This window comes from Trichechus manatus, unplaced genomic scaffold (assembly GCF_000243295.1).
Source record: "Trichechus manatus latirostris isolate Lorelei unplaced genomic scaffold, TriManLat1.0 scaffold00300, whole genome shotgun sequence".
NCBI lineage: Eukaryota > Metazoa > Chordata > Mammalia > Sirenia > Trichechidae > Trichechus > Trichechus manatus.
Genome location: NW_004444236.1, coordinates 1,099,082 through 1,118,337, shown reverse-complemented (window position 1 = coordinate 1,118,337; position 19,256 = coordinate 1,099,082). Strand labels below are relative to the sequence as shown.

Below are 19,256 nucleotides of genomic sequence, written 5' to 3'. Positions count from 1 at the left end.
AGATATTGGGGGGGGGGGGTCTTGAGAAAACAGTCTCAGTTGAGAATTGTCCTCTGCTAAAGAGACACTTCTTCTAAAGTCATAACCCAGGGGTAGACTCCCTCTAACGATGTTTCTAATTCAGGGCATAAAGACTGAGCCCCTTGCCTCAATTCATAATAATTCTAAAGGGGCTTCCAGCTCCAGAACTCTCATCTGCGGGATGGTTGGAGATTTTCTTTGTGACTGCATCACAGTTCAGCTTCACCTTCTGCCCAATCTTGCTTCCTTCATTCTTTCTTAGGTGCTGATGTTGAGAGCGCTTCCCCAATTTCTGTCTCAGAGTCAGATCGAAACTTGCAACCTGCGACATTTTAAGAGTCCATTTTCACAACAGCAATCAGGGATTACCTTTTAAGCAAGGTAAACACCCACTTAGGGCATCAATAAAACGGGGGCATCAATCGTCCAAAGCAAAGACCTGTAGTTACCAAGCAGAGAGGACACAAGGAAAAGTGAGAGCCACAGTGGAAAAGAACTGCATGGTACTAAATGAAACTGATACCAGCTCCGGTGTGTGAGAATGTGCCAGTCGGAAATAAAGTTCATGCAGGATCAAGAAGGTACCCACACCAAGGTTGTTTAAGCGATGAGGCTGCTACCACTTGAACACCTTCATTGTTATCTGTCTCTTACAGTATCCTCCCATGTAAATGAAACTTCTTATCTCAGCAGGTATCTTGGGAGTATACTATTTCTTTCTAATAAACAAGAGATGGGTGTGGGCTGTCAAGTCTAACTCTTGGTACATTCACTCAATATGCAACTGGATCCAACACGAGCAGTTACTGGGTAAGGATGGATGATATTAATAGGTAACAAGTCTCTGATCCAGTTTAAGAGAACTGTCTTATACAGCCAAGTCTGCTGATCCAACAACTCTAACCAGGAGGACCAGCAATACTCTTTGCCATGATGCAACTACAAGGGTACGCTCTTGCGTATGTCCTGGTAAACAGCCAATGGGAACGTCAGTCCAAGATGATGTGCAAAACCTACGGAACTTAAACAAGCCTATCATTACAATAAATTCAATATTTGTTTTCTGATCATTAAATTTTCTTTTATGATATATTTTCATTTGTTCATTTATAATTATAGCATTTATTATGACATGTATCAAAACTGAAATATGAGCAATTTAAAGTAAAATTCGTGGTCAATTTTTTGTTGTGGGAGGTCAACAGAATTTTACATTGATTGTTGAAACAACTAAGTTCACTGACTTATTTTCTTTGTTGTAGAATATGTGGAATATTCTTTTTGTAAAAAATGTGTTATATAGTAAGAATCTCATTACCCCACATCAACTAAAAATTTTACACTGTCTCACTCTACTAAAATGGCATATGCCACTTTTGCTTTCAGTCGCTAATATTATAGTTGCATTTAAAAAGAAATTACATCATGGATAGCTAAGACACACACATACACATATATTCATGAATAGATATAACTCACATATCCCGTATGAATGTCTGAGTAAGCAGAGGAGGCGACACTACAGATTATTAGTGTTTAGGACCCTCACATACCTTAATCCAGCCCTGATAGCAATTGGCACCATTTCTCAGTCTTGATATATTCTAGTGATAGAAGGCCAATGACACATATACATATATATGAAATATATACATATATATTTTTTTAAATTTTTAAATAAACTTTATTTTTAAAGCCATTTTAGGTTTACAAAAAAATTCCCCAGAAAGTACAGAGGTCTCATATAGCCCCTCTCCTTCCACACAGTTTTCCCTATTATTAACATTTCTCATTAGTGTGGTACATTTATGACAATTGATGAACCAATATTGATACATTATTATTCACTACTAAAGACAACAGTTTACAGTAGGTTCACTCTTTATGGTGTACAGTTCGGTTCAATTGGATTAGGATGAACACATAAAATCATGTATCCACCATTACAGTATCATACAGAATAGTTTCACTGCCCTAAAAATATCCTGTGCTCCACCTATTCACCTCTGCCCATTTCCCCCTAAGCACTTGGCAGCCACTGATCGCTTTACTCTCTCTATAGTTTTACCCTTTCCAGAATGTCACATAGTTGGAGTCTTACAGTATGTAGCCTTTTAAACTGGCTTCTTTCACTTAGTAGTATGTATTTAAAGTTTCTCCATGTCTCTTTATGGCTTAATAGCTCTTTTCTTCTTATCAGTGAATAATATTCCCTTGTATGGATGTACCACAATTTGTCTACCCATTCAGCTATTGAAGAACAACTTGGTTGCTTCTAAGTTTTGACAATTATGAATAAAGTTGTTATAAACATTCATGTGAGTGTTTTGTGTGGATATAAGTTTTTAACTCATTTGAGTAAATGTCTAGGAGCATGATTCTATGGTACTCTACGGTTAGCTTTGTAAACAAGTGTCAAACTGTCTTTCAAAGTGGTTGTCCCATTTTGCATTTCCACCACCAGTGGTTTCTGTTCCCAGTCAGCTGTGATTCTCTGTATTTGCCTGTCTCCTCAGTTTCTAGAGTGGCAGTTTGCCCTATGACCTCAGTTCTCTGACGGATCTAAGAAGAGTTATTGATTTTCAGTTTGTTCAGCTTTTTCTTCTTGTGAAGACAGGAATGATGACTTCCAAATTCTTTACATGTTGAGTTGAAAACATCTACATTCTAACTTACAAAAAAATGGTTTCATCCTATTGATTGAGCTATATTTAGCTGGTAGAAGTGCAATATTATCTTCTTGAACCTTAGTAAAAAAATAAAAAATTGAAATTTTCTCAGAATTAGCATGAAGTCATTCTTTTATTTAAAAAAAAATTCTCTATAAGCAATTTCAGTTCCATTGCTGCCTGGCACCACTAGTTCACAGTGAGATGGCTGACCACTCTCAGTGACATTTGAAAACAGGAAGGACTGAAAGTGAGCATATGCCATTTCAATTTTCAAGAAAGGAAAAAGTATGGGTTCTGTAGGTAATATATACAAGTGAACTTGATAGTGATCCTAGCATATTTGTAGATTGAACGGCTCATGATGAGGCTGTTGTAGAGTTTGATGACATACCAGATGGGGACTTAGACTTAGTAAGTAACTGTCCACAGGTGGACAGACAATTTCAGGCAGAGAGACAGTGCTAATCTGTGGTGAGGTTATCAATGTGCCTTTTACATCCTCAACGTAAGGCTTCCATGTCTGGGTTCAAGGTGATGCTCCTGCTGTCACCATTTCCCGTTTAATGAGAAGAGGGAACAAGCAAATAGTCATGCCCTCACCATGCTGACAAAGTGGACCTTCTGTCTGAATCTCTACTCTGGAGGTAGCCAAGGGAATTTATCTTCCACTGGCCACCAGTAGGAAACTACTGACTTGATTTTCAAAAAAACAACCCCTATCTATTGACAGTTCACTACAATTTATGGTGGCATCTTTGGAGCAGCAATTATGGAAGAACAATTTTTCTCTAGGGGCTAGCCTAGACAATTTGGCTAGAGATAGGAGGTGACAAGAAGGCCCCAAGGTGAGGCCGTGGTGAAATATCTAAATTTCAATCATGTATATAACATACATATTCCCTTTCTGGCATAGATAGAGGGTATTCTTGTATCTGAAAATAAAAATATATTATTTATAAATGCCATATTTTGGGTACCCACAGGCCTAATCTGTTCTACATTCCCTCTGGACAGTAGATGCATGAATATAAAGAAGAAAATGGGTAGAAATGGTAGTCACAGAACTGAGACAAACCTGGAATTCAGATACATGAAAGAGAAAAGTGAAGGGAGATATCAGTATGTGGGGGGATAAAGAAAAAATTCACTCTAGAGCTTCTTAGGGAATGCATTCTGAGCTCTTGTGTCTAGATAATCATAATGGAACTGGGTTCGTTAGTAGTGGAATGATAAAATGTCTGGAATCAGAGAGATCACCTAATTCTAACCCCTCTTTTTATAAAGAAGAAATAGAATATCAGATACTTACAAGTAACTTGCCCCAATCACACAGTCAGTGAGCAGCTTGAACTTCCAGATCACTGATCTATCCATAGCCCTTTCAAGCTTAGAGTGAGGATAGAAGGGGAGGTGACAGTGAACTGTGATAACTAATAACCTAGAAAATCCCTTAGAAAATCATCCTTACATTGGTCAAAGAAGCATATTTCTAATCTAGAACTTCAAGGCTGTTGCCTCTAGAAGCAAAAAAGAAGCTAGCAAGCCTTGAGTATTTAGAAACATCATGTTACATGGTTCCATATTTATTTTATTCACATTGTAGTTTTCTTTTGCAGATGCTAATACATGAATCTATTCATTCTTCCATTTATTCAACTAACGTTTATTATGCACTTACTATTACATGCCACGTAACCAGTTTCAGTTGGTTTAATGAAGCAGTTCTGTGAAGCCTTGATCACAAACATTTCTATGTATGTTGTGAGCTATATTTGACAATATCCCCTTCCTCACATGCCTCATTTCTAGATTTTAGGATTTTCCAAGGAGCATAGATAGAATTGGGGTACAAGTGTGGAAGCACCACTTTCAGAAAATACTGAGCAAGGGAACAAATTGAGAGGAAATAGTCTCTTTTCTTTGGGTTTGGCTGCTTCTTTGATCCAATTAGGGGTCATTAGGAAGAATTCTTGGGTTGATAAGAATAGAAATAGGATTCTATACCTGGAGCTAAGAGGACCTGAAGAATGCTCTCCAGTCAAAATATTCAAGATTGAGTGAGATTTGGGCTTTACACACATTGTTTGCCTGTCTGGTTGCCTCTCATTATCTCTATACATATCTCACTCCTGTCTCTATTACAACGGTAACTGGAACTGGGATGAAACCTTTCCTTCATACTACAAATAACAATTAGGAACAAGAATAGACTGGGGAGAGCAGCCCTGAGTAGAGAGCAGATAATGAGGTGTGTGCAGAGGTTTTGGAATGAAACCTCCAGTATCAGGGGAGGAGAAGCAATGGTTGATACTAGAAAGAAGTTGCTGGTGCTGGAAAGAAATGCTGATGCAAATGTTTCTTGAGCAGTAACATCATTTCTTTTGGGGGTCTGTCTTAGGTTGTGGATCCAGAAGTCTGCTGCCTCTTCTGGTCCTCTTAATCTTCAAGAGCAATTTGAACTGCTGCCGAGTGAAGAAAAACAATGCCGTGTCCACAGTAAACAGGATCCCCACCAGCAACGGGATAAAAAATTGTGGCCAGTAGTTCTTGATTTGTTCAGCTTCTGTTGCAACAAGAAACATAATTTATATTAGGAATTGAAGAATGATGTTCAGGGCTTCATCCTCCCCAAGCAAAGGACCCAGAATGATCTTCCTTTTCTAGCATGATATGGTGTCCAGAAGCAGAGAGAAAACACTCATGAGATTCCATCTCTCACTATGTGCTCCCTGGCCTCCTGAGTATTTCTCCCCAACCCCTGTGTAACAGTTCTTCTAGCCTGTGTACCCAAAGAGGATGGTTATATGAAAGACGCTCCCTTTCTGGTGGCTGACAAGTCTAGCATTCACATATGATTTTTAGGGATGGGAAGAATGCAGAGAGAGGGCAGGGGATCACCAGTGCCTTGTTTCTTAATCAATCAATCATCATTTCTTGCACACCTGTTGGGTGAAATGAAGGTCTTAGATTAGATCATCTTTAAGTTGCCTTCCAACTCTACTATTTTGTGGTTGTTATTCTATTTACAAAGTATTGATTTTTATGATCATTCTAGAATTATAGTGCACCAGAATGCTACAACAAGAAAGCACTTAGAAATCAGCTAGACCAATGGTTCTCAGCACCGGCTGCACATTTACCAATACCTGGAAGACCTTTTGAAAATACTGATGCACAGGCCTCACACCAAATCAATTAAATCAGAATCTCCAGGGATGAGACACAGGTATCAATATATATTTTTTAAGTTCCCCAAATGATTCTAGTGGTGTCTAGACCAAACCCTTTATTTTACAGATGAGGATACTGAAAGCCCAGAGACAATTAAATAGCACCAAGTTCTCCAATTAGTTAACAGAGAACTGATATTAGACCTTAATTCTGACTTCTGGTCTTCTAGTTTTGTATTAGTGCGAGTAACGTCTGCCAAGCAATAAGTCTTATTTCCACCTTGCAAGGCAAATATTTCAAAGGTTCCCTCTCTTGTTACACAAAGTTTAGAAATAGCAGTTTTCCTCATAAGCCATGGAGACAGCCCAGCTGCCTACCCTCTCCTTACCAAGCCATCTCCCTCATCCTCCAATACACAAGGGCACAGCCTGCTGACTTGTTGATTTCCTTTCCCAGCCCTCCTGGGCTGGAATGGGCTCTTCAAGCTCTTCACAACCTTTGTTCCTTAAACTTTGAAACTTGCTTTCATTTTGTAAATATAAGTGTTCTCTTCAGGAGCAACAGATGACTTTGAGATCAAAAGAGCAATTGCAATCTGTTATGCTTGGGTAGTCCTTAACAGTTTACAAAGAACAGACATACCAATAGTCAGACAATCAATGGTCAGTCTACCCTTGTAGTGTTGGTGATAAGACCCTGTCCTGATTCCCAGGAGAGGGATTAAAGGAAGGAGGAATACGGTCTTGTGGCTCCAAGGAGCTCTCAATCTAGATCACAAATATCACCTCATTTAATCTTTATAAAAATTCCATAATGTGAGTAGGTATTACTATTACCATTTAACAAGTAAAGAATCTGAAACAGAGATTAAGAGATATGCTATACCCCAGGTCTCTTTTCCAAGATATCACAGCTACCCCCACTCCACACATTGCAATCACTCAAGCTCAGATGCCCTCTATTCCTTCCCTTGCTACAGACTCCTTCCCTTCCCTTTACCGACTCACCTTGTACAGTAATGTTGAGGGAATCAGAGATACGGTGCAACTTCTGAACAAAGCCCTCACAGTGATAGGTGCCATTGTCTTTGAGCGTGGCCTTGGGAATGGAGATGTTGTGGTTCTCATACCAGTACTGAAGGGCTTCACCATCCTTGTAATAGATCACTTTGTAGGCCTTCAGGTTCTTCCAACTGTGGCACCTGATGAGGAAGGGCTGACCCTCTGTCACCACCTCAGTAGAGACCTGAAGAAGCAGCCAGTCTGAAAAACATTCACCATACTATTTATTTAGCAATAAATTAATAGATAAACTTATAATTAAATAAAATAAAAGAGGATCATGCAAAAGTGTATATCAGAAACCAAGGATTATTGTTAATCCATTTCTTGGCTGGTGAAATCAATTAAAAAAAGGAAAGACAAAATAACTTTTAAAGTCTGTCTTCTATATTGATAAGTCCTCCCTCCCGAAAAGTCAGTCTGTGGGCATAAAGACCCTCTGCCCTTTCTCCTTAGCCCATCCATGGGAGGTCTGAAACCTGGGATTCCCTTCAGATTCATCATTGCTTATTAGAGCCACTGAGAATGAAATTAATCTTCCTGGGGAGTTTTAGTGTAGGAGAGTGTCTATTTTGTTCTCTCTCACCTCATGGGGACTTCCTAGTTCTACTGTTAATCATAGTTTGCCCCAAAGTTCCTCAGAACACATTGTTGATGTTGTTGTGTGCCGTCAAGTCATTTCTGACTCATAGCTGCCCCACAGGATTTCAATAGACAGAGAGTGTAGCTCAGCTGTACAGCATGTGCTTAGTATGCATGAAGCCCTGGGTTTGCGCCCCAGCACTTCCATTACTAACTCATTCAAGGAGACTTGGTGATGCCATGGTTACACACTTGGCTGCTAAGCTAAAGGTCGGCGGTTTGAACCCACCAGCCGCCCCTTGGGAGAAAGATGTGACAGTTTGCTTCTGTAAACATTACCACCTTGGAAACCCTATAGCGCAGTTCTACTCTGTCCTATGAGTCGGAATCAACTCGACGGCAACAGGTTAGGTTTTTTAGTTCGGTCTTTACAGGAGCAGATTGCCAGGTCCTTTCTCCCATGGAGTGGTTGGTGGGTCCAAACTGCTGACCTTTCAGTTAGCAACTGAACACTTAAACATGGCACCACCAGGGCTCCTTTAGAACATGTATGACAATTAATTAATTATGTAATTATGTATTTAATGTCTTCTTCTCCATTTGGTTCTATGTTCTAGGAGGGCAGAGGCCATGTCTATTTTTTACATTATATCCCCAGTGCCTAATATAATGCCTAGAAGTTGGTAGGTACTCAACAAATATTTGTCAATAATGAGTCAGTTAAAAATAAGAATTCGGTTCTGTTGACTAATATTATTGAAATAATTGAAAAGCATTCACAAAAGGAGAATTTTGAATAGAAATATGGAAAGTTTGTGCAAGCATACTTTATTTAGGAGAAATCCTTGAGGGTTTCTCTAGAATCTACTCCAAGAAAATGAAAAATCTCTTCTACATTGATTTAGTCTGTATTTGAATTTGCATATGAATGTTGAAATTTTTTTCACTCAAGAGAAAAATATAAAGTAAGACAGTGACCTAGTCATCCAAATGCAATCATTAGTCTGTTCATTCAATATTTACTGACTAATTCACATATACCCAAGCAGGCTGTGCTAATTGCTGGAAGTAGGAGAGTGATAAAGATGAAATAAACGTAAGATTTGTTGTTTAGTAACAGTACAGGAGATGAGGAATGTACACAGATATCTTTCATGAGGGAGAGTACAATCTTATATTCAGGTTGTGGCACATGGATTATGCAGAGCAAATCTTTATATTAAATCAAACCTTATAATTCTATTCCACAAAAATAGCTCTTTGTAATGTCCACCTATCCAACATGCCATATGACCACATAATATACATCTGTGTATGTGCAGAAAAGACAGTCAGAGGGAAAATGGAGTAGAGGAATAATATGGGAGATGATGAGAATATTGAAAGAGGGCAGAAAGGCTGGAAGGAGTAAGGGTGGAAAAAGAAAGAGGGACAGATCTTTAATGAAAGACCCTGAATCCCACCCTGGTGCTCCTAAACCTTGGAATAACCTGTTTCCTTCCCATTGTCAGATGGGCCATTTTTCCCATGGAAGAACCCAGATTCCAATAGCCCTGAGACTTACCACTGAAGACTTCCAGGAACACAGGTTTGCTCGGGTTATGCCTTTGGTTCTGACAGATGTATTCCCCACTGTCCTGCATGCCGGCATTCACGATGTTCAAACTTGAAGTTGTCTCTGATAAAACGGTGCCATTGTGGAGCCACCTAGTGGAGTTGACTTCAAGGGACATGCCCCCATCACATGTAAGTGTCACATTCTCTCCTTTAAATATTCTATTCCATGGGGGATTCAGAAAAATGGTAGACTTCCCGGTGGCTTCAAAGAGATCAAAATGTGGAAAGAGATATACAGGGGAAAAAATCATTGAAAACTATCCAGGCTCAAAAGAACAGACATACCAATAGTCAGACAATCAATGGTCAGTCTACCCTTGTAGTGTTGATGATAAGACCCTGTCCTGATTCCCAGGAGAGGGATTAAAGGAAGGAGGAATACAGTGTTGTGGCTGCAAGGAGCTCTCAATCTAGATGAAAGGCAGGGCACAAACACAGGATATTTAAAAACAAACGAGCAAATCAATTTACTGTGTGACTTAGGACAATTCACTCCAATTTTCTTGATTTTGATTACAGTAGCTGTAAAATGACGACTGCAATCTCTTTTCAGGCAGTGACAATATCTTTCATGCTCAACCATTGCCCAGCACAATGGTAAATGTTCATTAAGTGCTTACTGAGTGGATGAAAGAGTGAATAATGGGTGAAAGGATGTGCTAGACTAAATGACATATAAGGTATCTTCCAGATGTAAATTTTTATGCCTAGGGTCATATGGAGTACAAAATATATATAATGCTGGAGAGCAGTGAGAAGCACTAAGAGGGTAAATCTTGAGTGGCTTCTAGGAGCAAAGAGATGTGGTGAAAATTTGGATAAAGGCCAAGAAAGTGTCTAGATGGTGATGAATAAAGAGTGATGTAGCTGGAAGAGAATTAGACTTGGGTCCAAGGGACCTGTTTTGGAATCCTGTCCCTTGTTAGCTGTGTCACCTCCAGCAAATCACTTAATCTTTCTGAGTTTCAGCATTTTCAGTTATAAAATAACAATAATAAATCCTGTCTCCTAGAATTGTCAATGAGAATTGAACGATATTATGTGAAAGTGCCTGGGAGGGCAGCTGAGACATTTAGATGTGCAACAGACATGGTTGTTGTCATAAAAAGAGGAGGCGTGACCTTGAGACAATGAAATGGTAGGTGTGAAGATTTCAAATTGAGGGAATGAGGGAAGACAAGGCAAAGCAGAGATGGGAGGCAGGTTGGCCAGGGAACAGAGTCATAATCATTGTAAAACAGAGGTGATGAGATGAGGGGAAGCAAATTAGTGAGAGGAGAGCAATGCCCAGACACATTGAAATATGGAGGGAACAAGAACAAGCACTTACCCACTAGCGAGCCAGCTGGAGCTGCAAAAGTCCAGAGAGGATCAGTTAACGTCTCTCCCTAGCCTTCTGGGACACCTGAGGGCTGGCATTTGGGTGTGGAGATGAGGTCCATGTAATCGTAAGGGCCAGCCATTTTCTCAGTAATCAGACCCAAGGAGACAAAGAACTTCTCTCTTCCTCTCCCTTCCCTCCCTTGGTAGGAATCTTGCTCTCTGGGGATGCCCAAGTGATTGGAAGGAGCCAGGCTGCCATTTTGGATGCTCCCTTAGGTGTTTCTCAGCCCGGCTTCCTCTGCTTTCAGCCTATCTCCACTCCAGTATCCCTGGGAAATGCTCCATGGTTTGTGCATGTCCTAGAAAAAGTTACCCCTTAGATGGCCAAAGCTCCACCCTGGCTGCTCTCCAGATCTACTTTTCTCCCTCCAGAAAGGGTAACAGAACTACTCACCGAAGAGCAGCAATGCTATCCACAGCAGCGCACGGCTTCCCACAGCAGCAGGCATCTCCTCTGTATCTCCCGGTGCTGACTGGGTTGGAGAGATCTATGGCCTTAGACATGAAACCAAAAAAGGAGAAGGTCTGTATCATATCTGCTTCATTTCACCAGTTGCGCCTTGGTTTGCTTCCTTCCCGGGAGATGATAGTCAGGGCGGTACTGAATTGGGCAATTTTATATTTACTCCCTTACTCCGTTCCCCATTCCACCTCTGTATACACACCTGGAATCTGAAGACAGGCACAGTGCTAGGTATACATTCACAGGGCTTTCTTAAACTGTCAATTAATGTACAGCTATTTACTTTGCAACTTAGAAAAGTGGAGTGAAGGGGATAGCCAAATAAAATAACAATTAATTATTGAGCCCTTAGTTATATGCATGGTTAAGCACATGGCTACTAACTATTGGCAGTTTGGACCCACACAGAGGTGCCTCAGAAGAAAATCCTGGTGATCGGCTTCCGAAAGATCACAGCCATGAAAACCCCAAAGAGAACAGCTCTATTCCATAACATATGGGGCCACCATGAGTTAGAATCAATTGGACAACAATTTGTTTTTATTTGTTTGTTTTAGCATATGCCAGGCACTGTGCTAAATAGTTTACATCTGCGTTTTCATTCATTTCCACAATAATCCTATGAAGTAGACGTTGTCTTTATTTACATCTAATAGATAGGAAAACTGGAGCTTAGAGAGGTTAAGTAACTTGCCTTGCTTAACCATCTAGTAAATACATAATTGAGGGTTCAAACATATAAAATCTAACCTCAGAGTAAAACTCTTGATCATTATAATGTACTGTTATGCATGTTCAGGAGTATGGACAGCAAATGCCAAAATTTTTTTGGGGTTCTCTGGAGCTAGAAACCCTCTTTTTACCTAATTCTCTGTTCGTTCCCAACTAAACCAAACCCATTGCCCTCAAGTTGATTCTGACTCATAGCAACCCTATAGGACAGAGCAGAACTTCCCCAAATGGTTTCCAAGGCTGTAATCTTTACAAAAGCAGACTGCCACATCTTTCTCCCCCAGAGAGGCTTGCGGTTTTGAACTGTCAACCTTTTGGTTAGCAGCCGAGTGCTTAACCACTGCACTACCAGGGCTCCTTCCGTTCATCCATTAGTCCACAAATTCACAAATTTTCATCACATTCCCTGATGATCCACTATTTGACCGGTCAAACTGGGGATAGCTCAATTAGAGATAAACACTAAAATCAAGTAATTGCTCCCCCCTGCCCTCACATAACTGATTACATCTCTTTGTTGACTTCTACATTTCCTTTATCTTATTTAAAAAAATAAAATAAAATAAAAAGTTCTCCAAATTTTTATCAGTTATCTGGGTGGAGTGTACTGTTAATTTCTTGTACCCAGTCTGTCATCTCCAGGAGCACATGCTCACTGACATCAATAGAATATGTCTTAATCTCATTTATTACTATACATTTTTTAATCTGGGTATACATGTATTCAACACTCAGATCCAGCATTCCTGTTCCCAAATTTTGACCTGTCATTGGTTCTCAGAAGCCTTAAACTATATTTCACTGTGTGGCAGTGGAGAAATAAAACCCCAATGGCCATGCCTGAACTACAGGGCGTGTGGACTCTGTGGCATCCCTGCGGCCAGATCCAGAGTGAGAGGTGATTGACAGGGACTTTTGTGCCTTGGGACACTCCTGGCACAGGGGAGCTCGAGGCTCTGCCCATAGAGTCCCTGGGCTTTTGTAGCCTTCTCCAGAATTGGGAAACAGGAAGAAGGTCCAATGTGCTGGCTTCCTAGGTTCTCCACAACCAGGTGAAGTCCACATATGATTAGATAGGAAATTATGAAAGCAAAACACTCGTTTGCTTAATGATGTGTACTGAGCTCTTCCTGCGGACCAGACTCAAGGCTAACCGTGCTATGTGGCTTGTCTACTTTACTCCTCCCACCAACTGTATGTGGTTGAAGAATGAGAAAACTAATGTACAAAGAGGTTAGCTGGTAAGTCTAAGAGAGTCTCATCTTTAACTCTAGTTTATTATGACCGGGAGAGCATTAGCTCTATCTTCTTTCTTCTGGTGCCTTCAAAAGAAGGCGTCTGGTTAGGAAAGAGCACTCAACAGTAGGGGCTGACTGCCTGGTAGATTTTCACAAGAAAGTTAGGGGCTTTAATATTTTTTACTTCTTGTCTTGATGTAAATGATTACCTACCTGGGGTGGATTCAAAAGAAAGCAATGGAAACTTCCCAGACTCCAAGAGTAAATATCACTCAGAAAGTGACACAGAGACTGGGTTTATGTAAGCAGAAACCCTGGATGTGGAAAGAGATTCTCCCTTCCCCTTGGCCCCCCAAAATGAAAATAAGACTTCAGGAAATCAGCCAAGGCTTATTTTTAGAGATGAATTTCTTTCTGATATGGAAGGAAGAATAGGGTGGAATTTTTCATAGAAATAGGATGTGAATGGAGACTACCTGCAAAATATATTCCCAGCACTGATTTTAATAACAAAATATGCCATCTTGCAAATCCAAAGGTGACCATACTATTAGGATCTTACAGATTGATATAGCTAGAGCTCATAACCTACAGACTATTTATAGGCAGATCCTACCAGACATGCCAGTTAAAGGTTGTCAGTGGAAGCCAGTAGGAGTCCCTTGATGGTAGAAACGGTTAAGCAGTTGACTACTAGCCTAAAGGTTGGCGGTTTGCACACACCCAGAGGTGCCTCCAAAGTCAGGCCTGGTGATCTTCTTCCAAAAATTCACAGCCTTGAAAACCCTATGGAGCAGTGCTACTCTGCACACATGGATCACCATGAGTTGGAATTTACTCAACAGCAATTAACAGCAATAATAACAGTGGAAGCCAAGAGGTCAAATGGCCTGACTCAGTTACATGATCATTTTCTGAGTGGGCATAAAAACTCACTATACTGGGATAAGATTTTCTAACTAGTGTTACAATTCATGGATAGTCCCTAAAATAAAAACACAGAGAAAACCTTGGGATAGAGTGCTAGACCACTGACCGGGCATGATTTATATTGTTCTATAACTTACAGGTATGGGCATCTGGGATATAAAGTTGCCTGTCTTCCAGAAGTGTAACCAGCCACTCACACTTTCCAAATGAGGCATCTTCGTGATGCTTTGTGATTAAGAGACCATAAGATTCACTCAAGCAAATTGACCGTGATCTTTGCCTTATAAACACCATGTTCCGGCCAAGAGGCCCAAAGGACTTCGGACTCGCCTTCATGCCAACCAACAGATAGAGAATTTAAACGAGCTCATCTTTCCCTCAGAATGGGGAGGACATGTTATAAGCCTGCTGAAGAAGATTCTCTGGAATGTTGGTGTAAAAGTGTTTTTAAATCCCAGAATATTATATTACATTAAAAAAATGAAAACAGTAAAGAACAATTAGTAGCCAGGTCAATTTCAAAGAGAATAAATGTAGGATTAACTAAGAGTTCAGGCTCTGAATGGGATATCGAGTTCCAGAGTTTGATGATAATCGCCTCAGACTGCTTATTAGCTATGTGGCTCTAGGCAAATTATTTAATCTCTGGGCCTCAGCCTCTTTGTGTATAAATAGAGATAGTGCTAGTACTGCCTGTGAGGGTTAAGTGAGTTAGTATAGCACCCAAGTGGGTTTTTTTCTAACTCATAGTGACCTCATAGGGTTTCCAAGGCTGTAAATCTCTGTGGAAGCAGACTGCCACATCTTTCTCCCGAGGAGCCACTGGTAGTTCCGAACTCCTGACCTTTCGGTTTGCAGTTGATCTCTTTAACCACTGAACCACCAGGGATCCTTGTCGTACAGCAGATAGTAAATGCTGTATATGTTCATTATTATTTTATAAGGAGACTTTGGTTAGACTAGAAACCCTGGTGGCACAGCACTCAGCTGCTAACGGAAAGGCAGTTCAAACTCCTCAGGCACTGCGCAGGAGAAAGATGTGGCAGTCTGCTTCTGTAAAAATCACAGCCTTGGAAACCCTACAAGGCAGTTCTACCCTGTCTTAGAGGGTTGCTATGAGTCGCCATTGCCCAGGTGAGCTTCTAGGGAAAAAGAAAAGGCCATTAGTGGGTCCAAAAAATAAATAAATAAAATAAACCAAAAAAAAAAAGTAGTTGTTGTCCAAGTCCTGATTTTTCAGAAGTAGATTGCCAGGCCTTTCTTCCAAGAAGCCTCTGGGTGGACTCGGACCAACAACCCTTGGGTTAGAGGTTAAGTGTTTAACAGTTTGTACTACTCAGGAACTCCTTGTAGGTCTGTAAGATAAAATTATGTCCTCAGAGGATACAGCCTGGATCACACATGAGCAGCTATGCCCAGTGGGGCAGACCTGCTTTATTCAGGAAAAGGCCGGCAGGGCAGGGTGAGGGTGAGGGGGCGAGGGGTGAGGGGATGAGGGGATGGGTGTTTTGAGATAATTTCCTAGATGTGGTTCTAGCCCTAAAAACCTCAGTCTTGCAGAGTCAGCCCTTAAGCTAGACGTAGAGTAGACCAGGCGTATTTTATGCTTCCTTACAGAATCACACAGTTAAAAAAATGGAAACAGCTTTCTCTTAAAGGAATCCCTTTAGGCTGTTAGCAGATAAGGACTAGAGGTCTTAGCCTAGCCAGGAACATTTGCATTTTAATAGTAACTTTTGAAGCCCTAATCCTTCAAGACCCTAGATCAACAGTACTGTGAGCAGTGTGTTTCTGGGGTGGCTAATGAATGGGGGTTGGGGAATTGGGAAAAGTTCAGGCCGTCCTTCTGAACCTCTCAGATCACACTCCCAAGTGTTACTGCTCAAGAAGACTTTTTAGATTGTGAGCGCTTCTGTATGGTGTGTGTGTGTGTGTTGTGTGCGTTAGGGAGTTGTTTGTTTCAGTGATGGGTTGCAGGAGACTTTTTTAGCATTTACTAGGCAGTCGAACATCTTTCAATGCCCAGGACAGCCTTGCATAATAAAGAATTGTCTGGCTTCTGCACAACTTTTGGATATCCAGCTAGTATTTTATAATGATTTGAGAGGCTGGAATCTGACTTTGTGTTACAAATAAACACAAAAGTAATTTTTGCACTCTTTTATATATACTGGATTTTATAGGATGGAAACTACCATGTATATTGAGGAAGGATTCTTCTTACTTTTCCTGGAACAGCATCATTGAGTTGTTCTCTATCTCAGATCATCAGTCCACCACCAACTACTATTCTTGAGATATGTGTCGCTAATTCCTCATCCTCGTATCAGGCTGTGATTGTAGCTATCACATTCATCAAGGACATATTATCTTATTAAGTTATTTCCTTTCATTTCTCCTTTACATCAAAGCTGGGAATGATATCAATTTAAAATATATATGTGTGTGTGTAGGCAGTAGAGGCAGATCCAGTTTCAGGGGCCTGAAATGTACACAATTTGGGGGACCCTCTTTAAAAAAATGTAAAGAAAATTATGAATACAATATTAGATACAAGAATGGGTATTTATTTGGAATGAGAAAATAAATTTGCAACAAATTACTGTTTTAAAAGCTGACAAATGACATAAACATTATAAAATCCAAAAGAAAAAAAAAAACAATTAATTTGCTGCTAGATAGTCCACTTTTACACACACTTTTGCTACATCGTCTTTGATTGCCTCTGTCAGAGAGTGATTTTGTAGTTTCCTTTTCTACAGAGAAAATAGAAATATAATTTATTCATTCCTCTAGCATAGTTGATCGGCATTTATTTTCTATTATTGATAGCTTGGATGCATGGAAAAGGCAATTTCACACGAGATGTCTTCTCTATTTGTAGTACTGCTACCGGTGTGTGCTTTTCAAACACAGGGATTGTAATAAAGTCTATATAGTTTAATTCTCACCAAAACAGACAAAAAACTTGTGGTGTGTTTATAATTTTATATTCTACAGTATTGAGTATATTTCTGATTGGAGAAAACTTTCCTTTTCACTAGATACAGAGGGAAACCAAACCCTTTGCTTATAATTTTATACTCTAATGATTGGAATTTTTTTATTTCTACAAGACTGGCTTCTTCTTCTCTCTTTTTTTTTTTGGCAGAAAAATAAAAATATCTGTTTATTAACATCATCATTTCCTAAAAGAAATGAAATTTCAAATCCAAAAAGTCAGGAAGGCTAATTCTGACAACATTGCTGCTGTTAGCTGCCATCAAGTCAGCCCGGCTCATGGCGACCCCGTGTACAAGAGAACGAAACACTGCCTTGTCTTGTGCCAGCTCCATGACCGGTTGCAGATCCAACCATTGTGATCCATAGGGTTTTCATTGGCAGATTTTCTAAAATTGATCACCAGGCCTTTCTTCCTAGTCCCTCCTACTCTGGGAGCTCTGCTGAAACCTGCCCAATATCATAGCAACACACAATTCTCCATTAACAGATGGGTGGTGGCTGCCCATGAGGTGCATTGGCCAGAAATCAACCCGGGTGTCTCTCATGGAAGGCTAAGGGAAGGCTTTTTTCATGAATATAGGATTTTGCAAAACAGAGACTCATTTGCTGTGACACTTATATTGCCTGGGTTTGCGCATCACAGATGGCTCTGTAAGTCACTGGAAAGGTATTCTCAGGAGCTGCTAATGACATATTTAATTTTAATAACGAAGCACCCATGCCCACAATTTATTACGTTTTGCAGTTTTGGATTCGTGTTCCTCCAGTGGTGTAATAGAGCTGAGGTTAATGGACAACATGATTAATTATTTAGAACATTGAGACGGGAGGTTCTTATAAAACCAAAGACTTTGTAACAGCTTGTCTAATAGATTCCTAACTTAATTATCATTTTGAATTTCCCAAAGAATATTTTTTCCAAAGCCTCTCAACTATATAAATTTATTGGGAAGCATCAGATTTTTCATTATTTCTTTGCTAAGTTTAAATACTAATGCTCTTATTATTCCATGGCTATTCAGCTCCAAGCTCTTGATCTTCATTTTATTACCCGTGAAACGCATATGATGGATTCAGACTTAATGGTGCTCAAGGAAGGGTTTACCACACAAGGCAATATTTTAATCCTCTCGTGGCCAGAATTGTATCAGTGATGTTTTATTTCATTCTCATGAGGCCTCTGAGGTCAAGCCAACCAGTCCTTAAATCCCAGCTCCTCTGCTTGGGTTGATTAATTTATCTCTGACTCAGTTTCCTCATGTGTAAACTGGGGAGTAATGGTAGTATTAACATGCTTAGGTCATGATGTTGTTGTTGAGTCAACTACAACTCATGGCGACCTCATGTGACACAATAGAACTGTCCCATAGGGTTTTCTTGGCTCTAATCCTTTTTTTTTTTTTTAATTGAGTTTTGGGTGAAAGTTTACACAGCAAGTTAGATTCCCATTTGACAATTTCTGCAAAAATTGTTCAGTGACATCAGTTACATTTATCACAGTGTGTCCACATTCTCTTTAATTTTGTTCTGCTTGTTCCGTTTCCAGTACTCTAGTTTCCCTGCTCCCTTATTTTCTCATCTTTGCTTTTGAGTAATTGTTGAGCATTTGATCTCATACTGATGGTTTTTAAGTAGAGCACCAATCTTGGCTCTAATCTTACAGATAATATCCTTTATTTGTGTGCTTTTCTGCTATTTCACTGAAGAGTGATCTCATGGGAGATAGTCTGTGTTCTGGGTTTAAAGAGTGTCTCAGGGTGATAATCTCAGGGAGTTCTCTGTTCTCTACTGTTCCAGTTTGTCTGAATTTTTTTTTTTTTTTTTAAAGAATTTGAATTCTGCTCCACATTTGCCTCCCATTCTACCTGGGACCATTTATTGTGACACCAGTCAGAACAATCTGTGGTGGTAGCCAGGCACCATCTACTTCTTCTGGTCTCAGGGTAGATGAGGTTGTCACTCATGTAGACTTGTTTCTTCTCTGAGTTTTTGGTTACCTTCGTACTGTTTTGCTTCTGGTGAGTAGAGATCCATAATTGTGTCTTAGATGGCCGTTCGAAAGCTTTTTAACACCCCAGATGCTACTCACTTAACTAGGATACAGATCATGATTTTTGTGAACTATGTTATGCCAATTGACTAAGTTTTCCCATAAGACTATGGTCTTAAGCTTTCAAACCCAGAAAACCAGTCTTGGAAGGTGTTTGGTTATATCTGTGGAGTATCTGTATTTGTGTCTTCAATAAATATATGTGCCTGCACCCACATATTTGTATGTACACATACTTACTAAGATAGAAGTATTTGTTCTCACCTATGTACACACCTGTACCTACCCAGATACCAATATGCCTCTACCCATCCATATGTGCTTAAACATTCA

The 19,256-nt window shown here is 40.0% G+C and overlaps 2 protein-coding genes across 2 annotated transcripts in view; one reads left to right on the top strand and one right to left on the bottom strand.

The window, feature by feature from the left end:
• Nucleotides 1-4,348: 4,348 nt before the first annotated feature.
• Nucleotides 4,349-11,055, bottom strand: FCER1A (Fc epsilon receptor Ia). The gene is made up of 5 exons (XM_023725351.1): nt 10,902-11,055; nt 10,455-10,475; nt 9,072-9,326; nt 6,872-7,126; nt 4,349-5,256 (listed from the first exon to the last, which is right to left on the bottom strand). Exons 1-5 carry the CDS (start codon nt 10,954-10,956, stop codon nt 5,066-5,068), a joined length of 777 nt encoding a protein of 258 aa, XP_023581119.1. The 5' UTR covers nt 10,957-11,055; the 3' UTR covers nt 4,349-5,065.
• Nucleotides 11,056-12,532: 1,477 nt separating this feature from the next.
• The window catches only part of LOC101350624 (olfactory receptor 10J1-like), a 29,409-nt gene continuing 22,685 nt past the window's right edge, over nt 12,533-19,256 (top strand). The window contains exon 1 of the mRNA XM_012559740.1: nt 12,533-12,600. Within this exon, the coding sequence (XP_012415194.1) occupies nt 12,533-12,600 (68 nt within the window). The remainder of the gene's footprint in view (nt 12,601-19,256) is intronic.

What these genes read in the sequence shown, in the direction of transcription:
- FCER1A (XM_023725351.1), bottom strand. Translation starts at nt 10,956, where the DNA reads ATGCCTGCTGCTGTGGGAAGCCGTGCGCTGCTGTGGATAGCATTGCTG. An exon ending in GATAGCATTGCTGCTCTTCG is followed by an intron (nt 10,476 to 10,901) that starts GTGAGTAGTTCT and finishes GGACTTTTGCAG; the next exon opens with CTCCAGCTGGCTCGCTAGTG. An exon ending in TCCAGCTGGCTCGCTAGTGG is followed by an intron (nt 9,327 to 10,454) that starts GTAAGTGCTTGT and finishes ATCTCTTTGAAG; the next exon opens with CCACCGGGAAGTCTACCATT.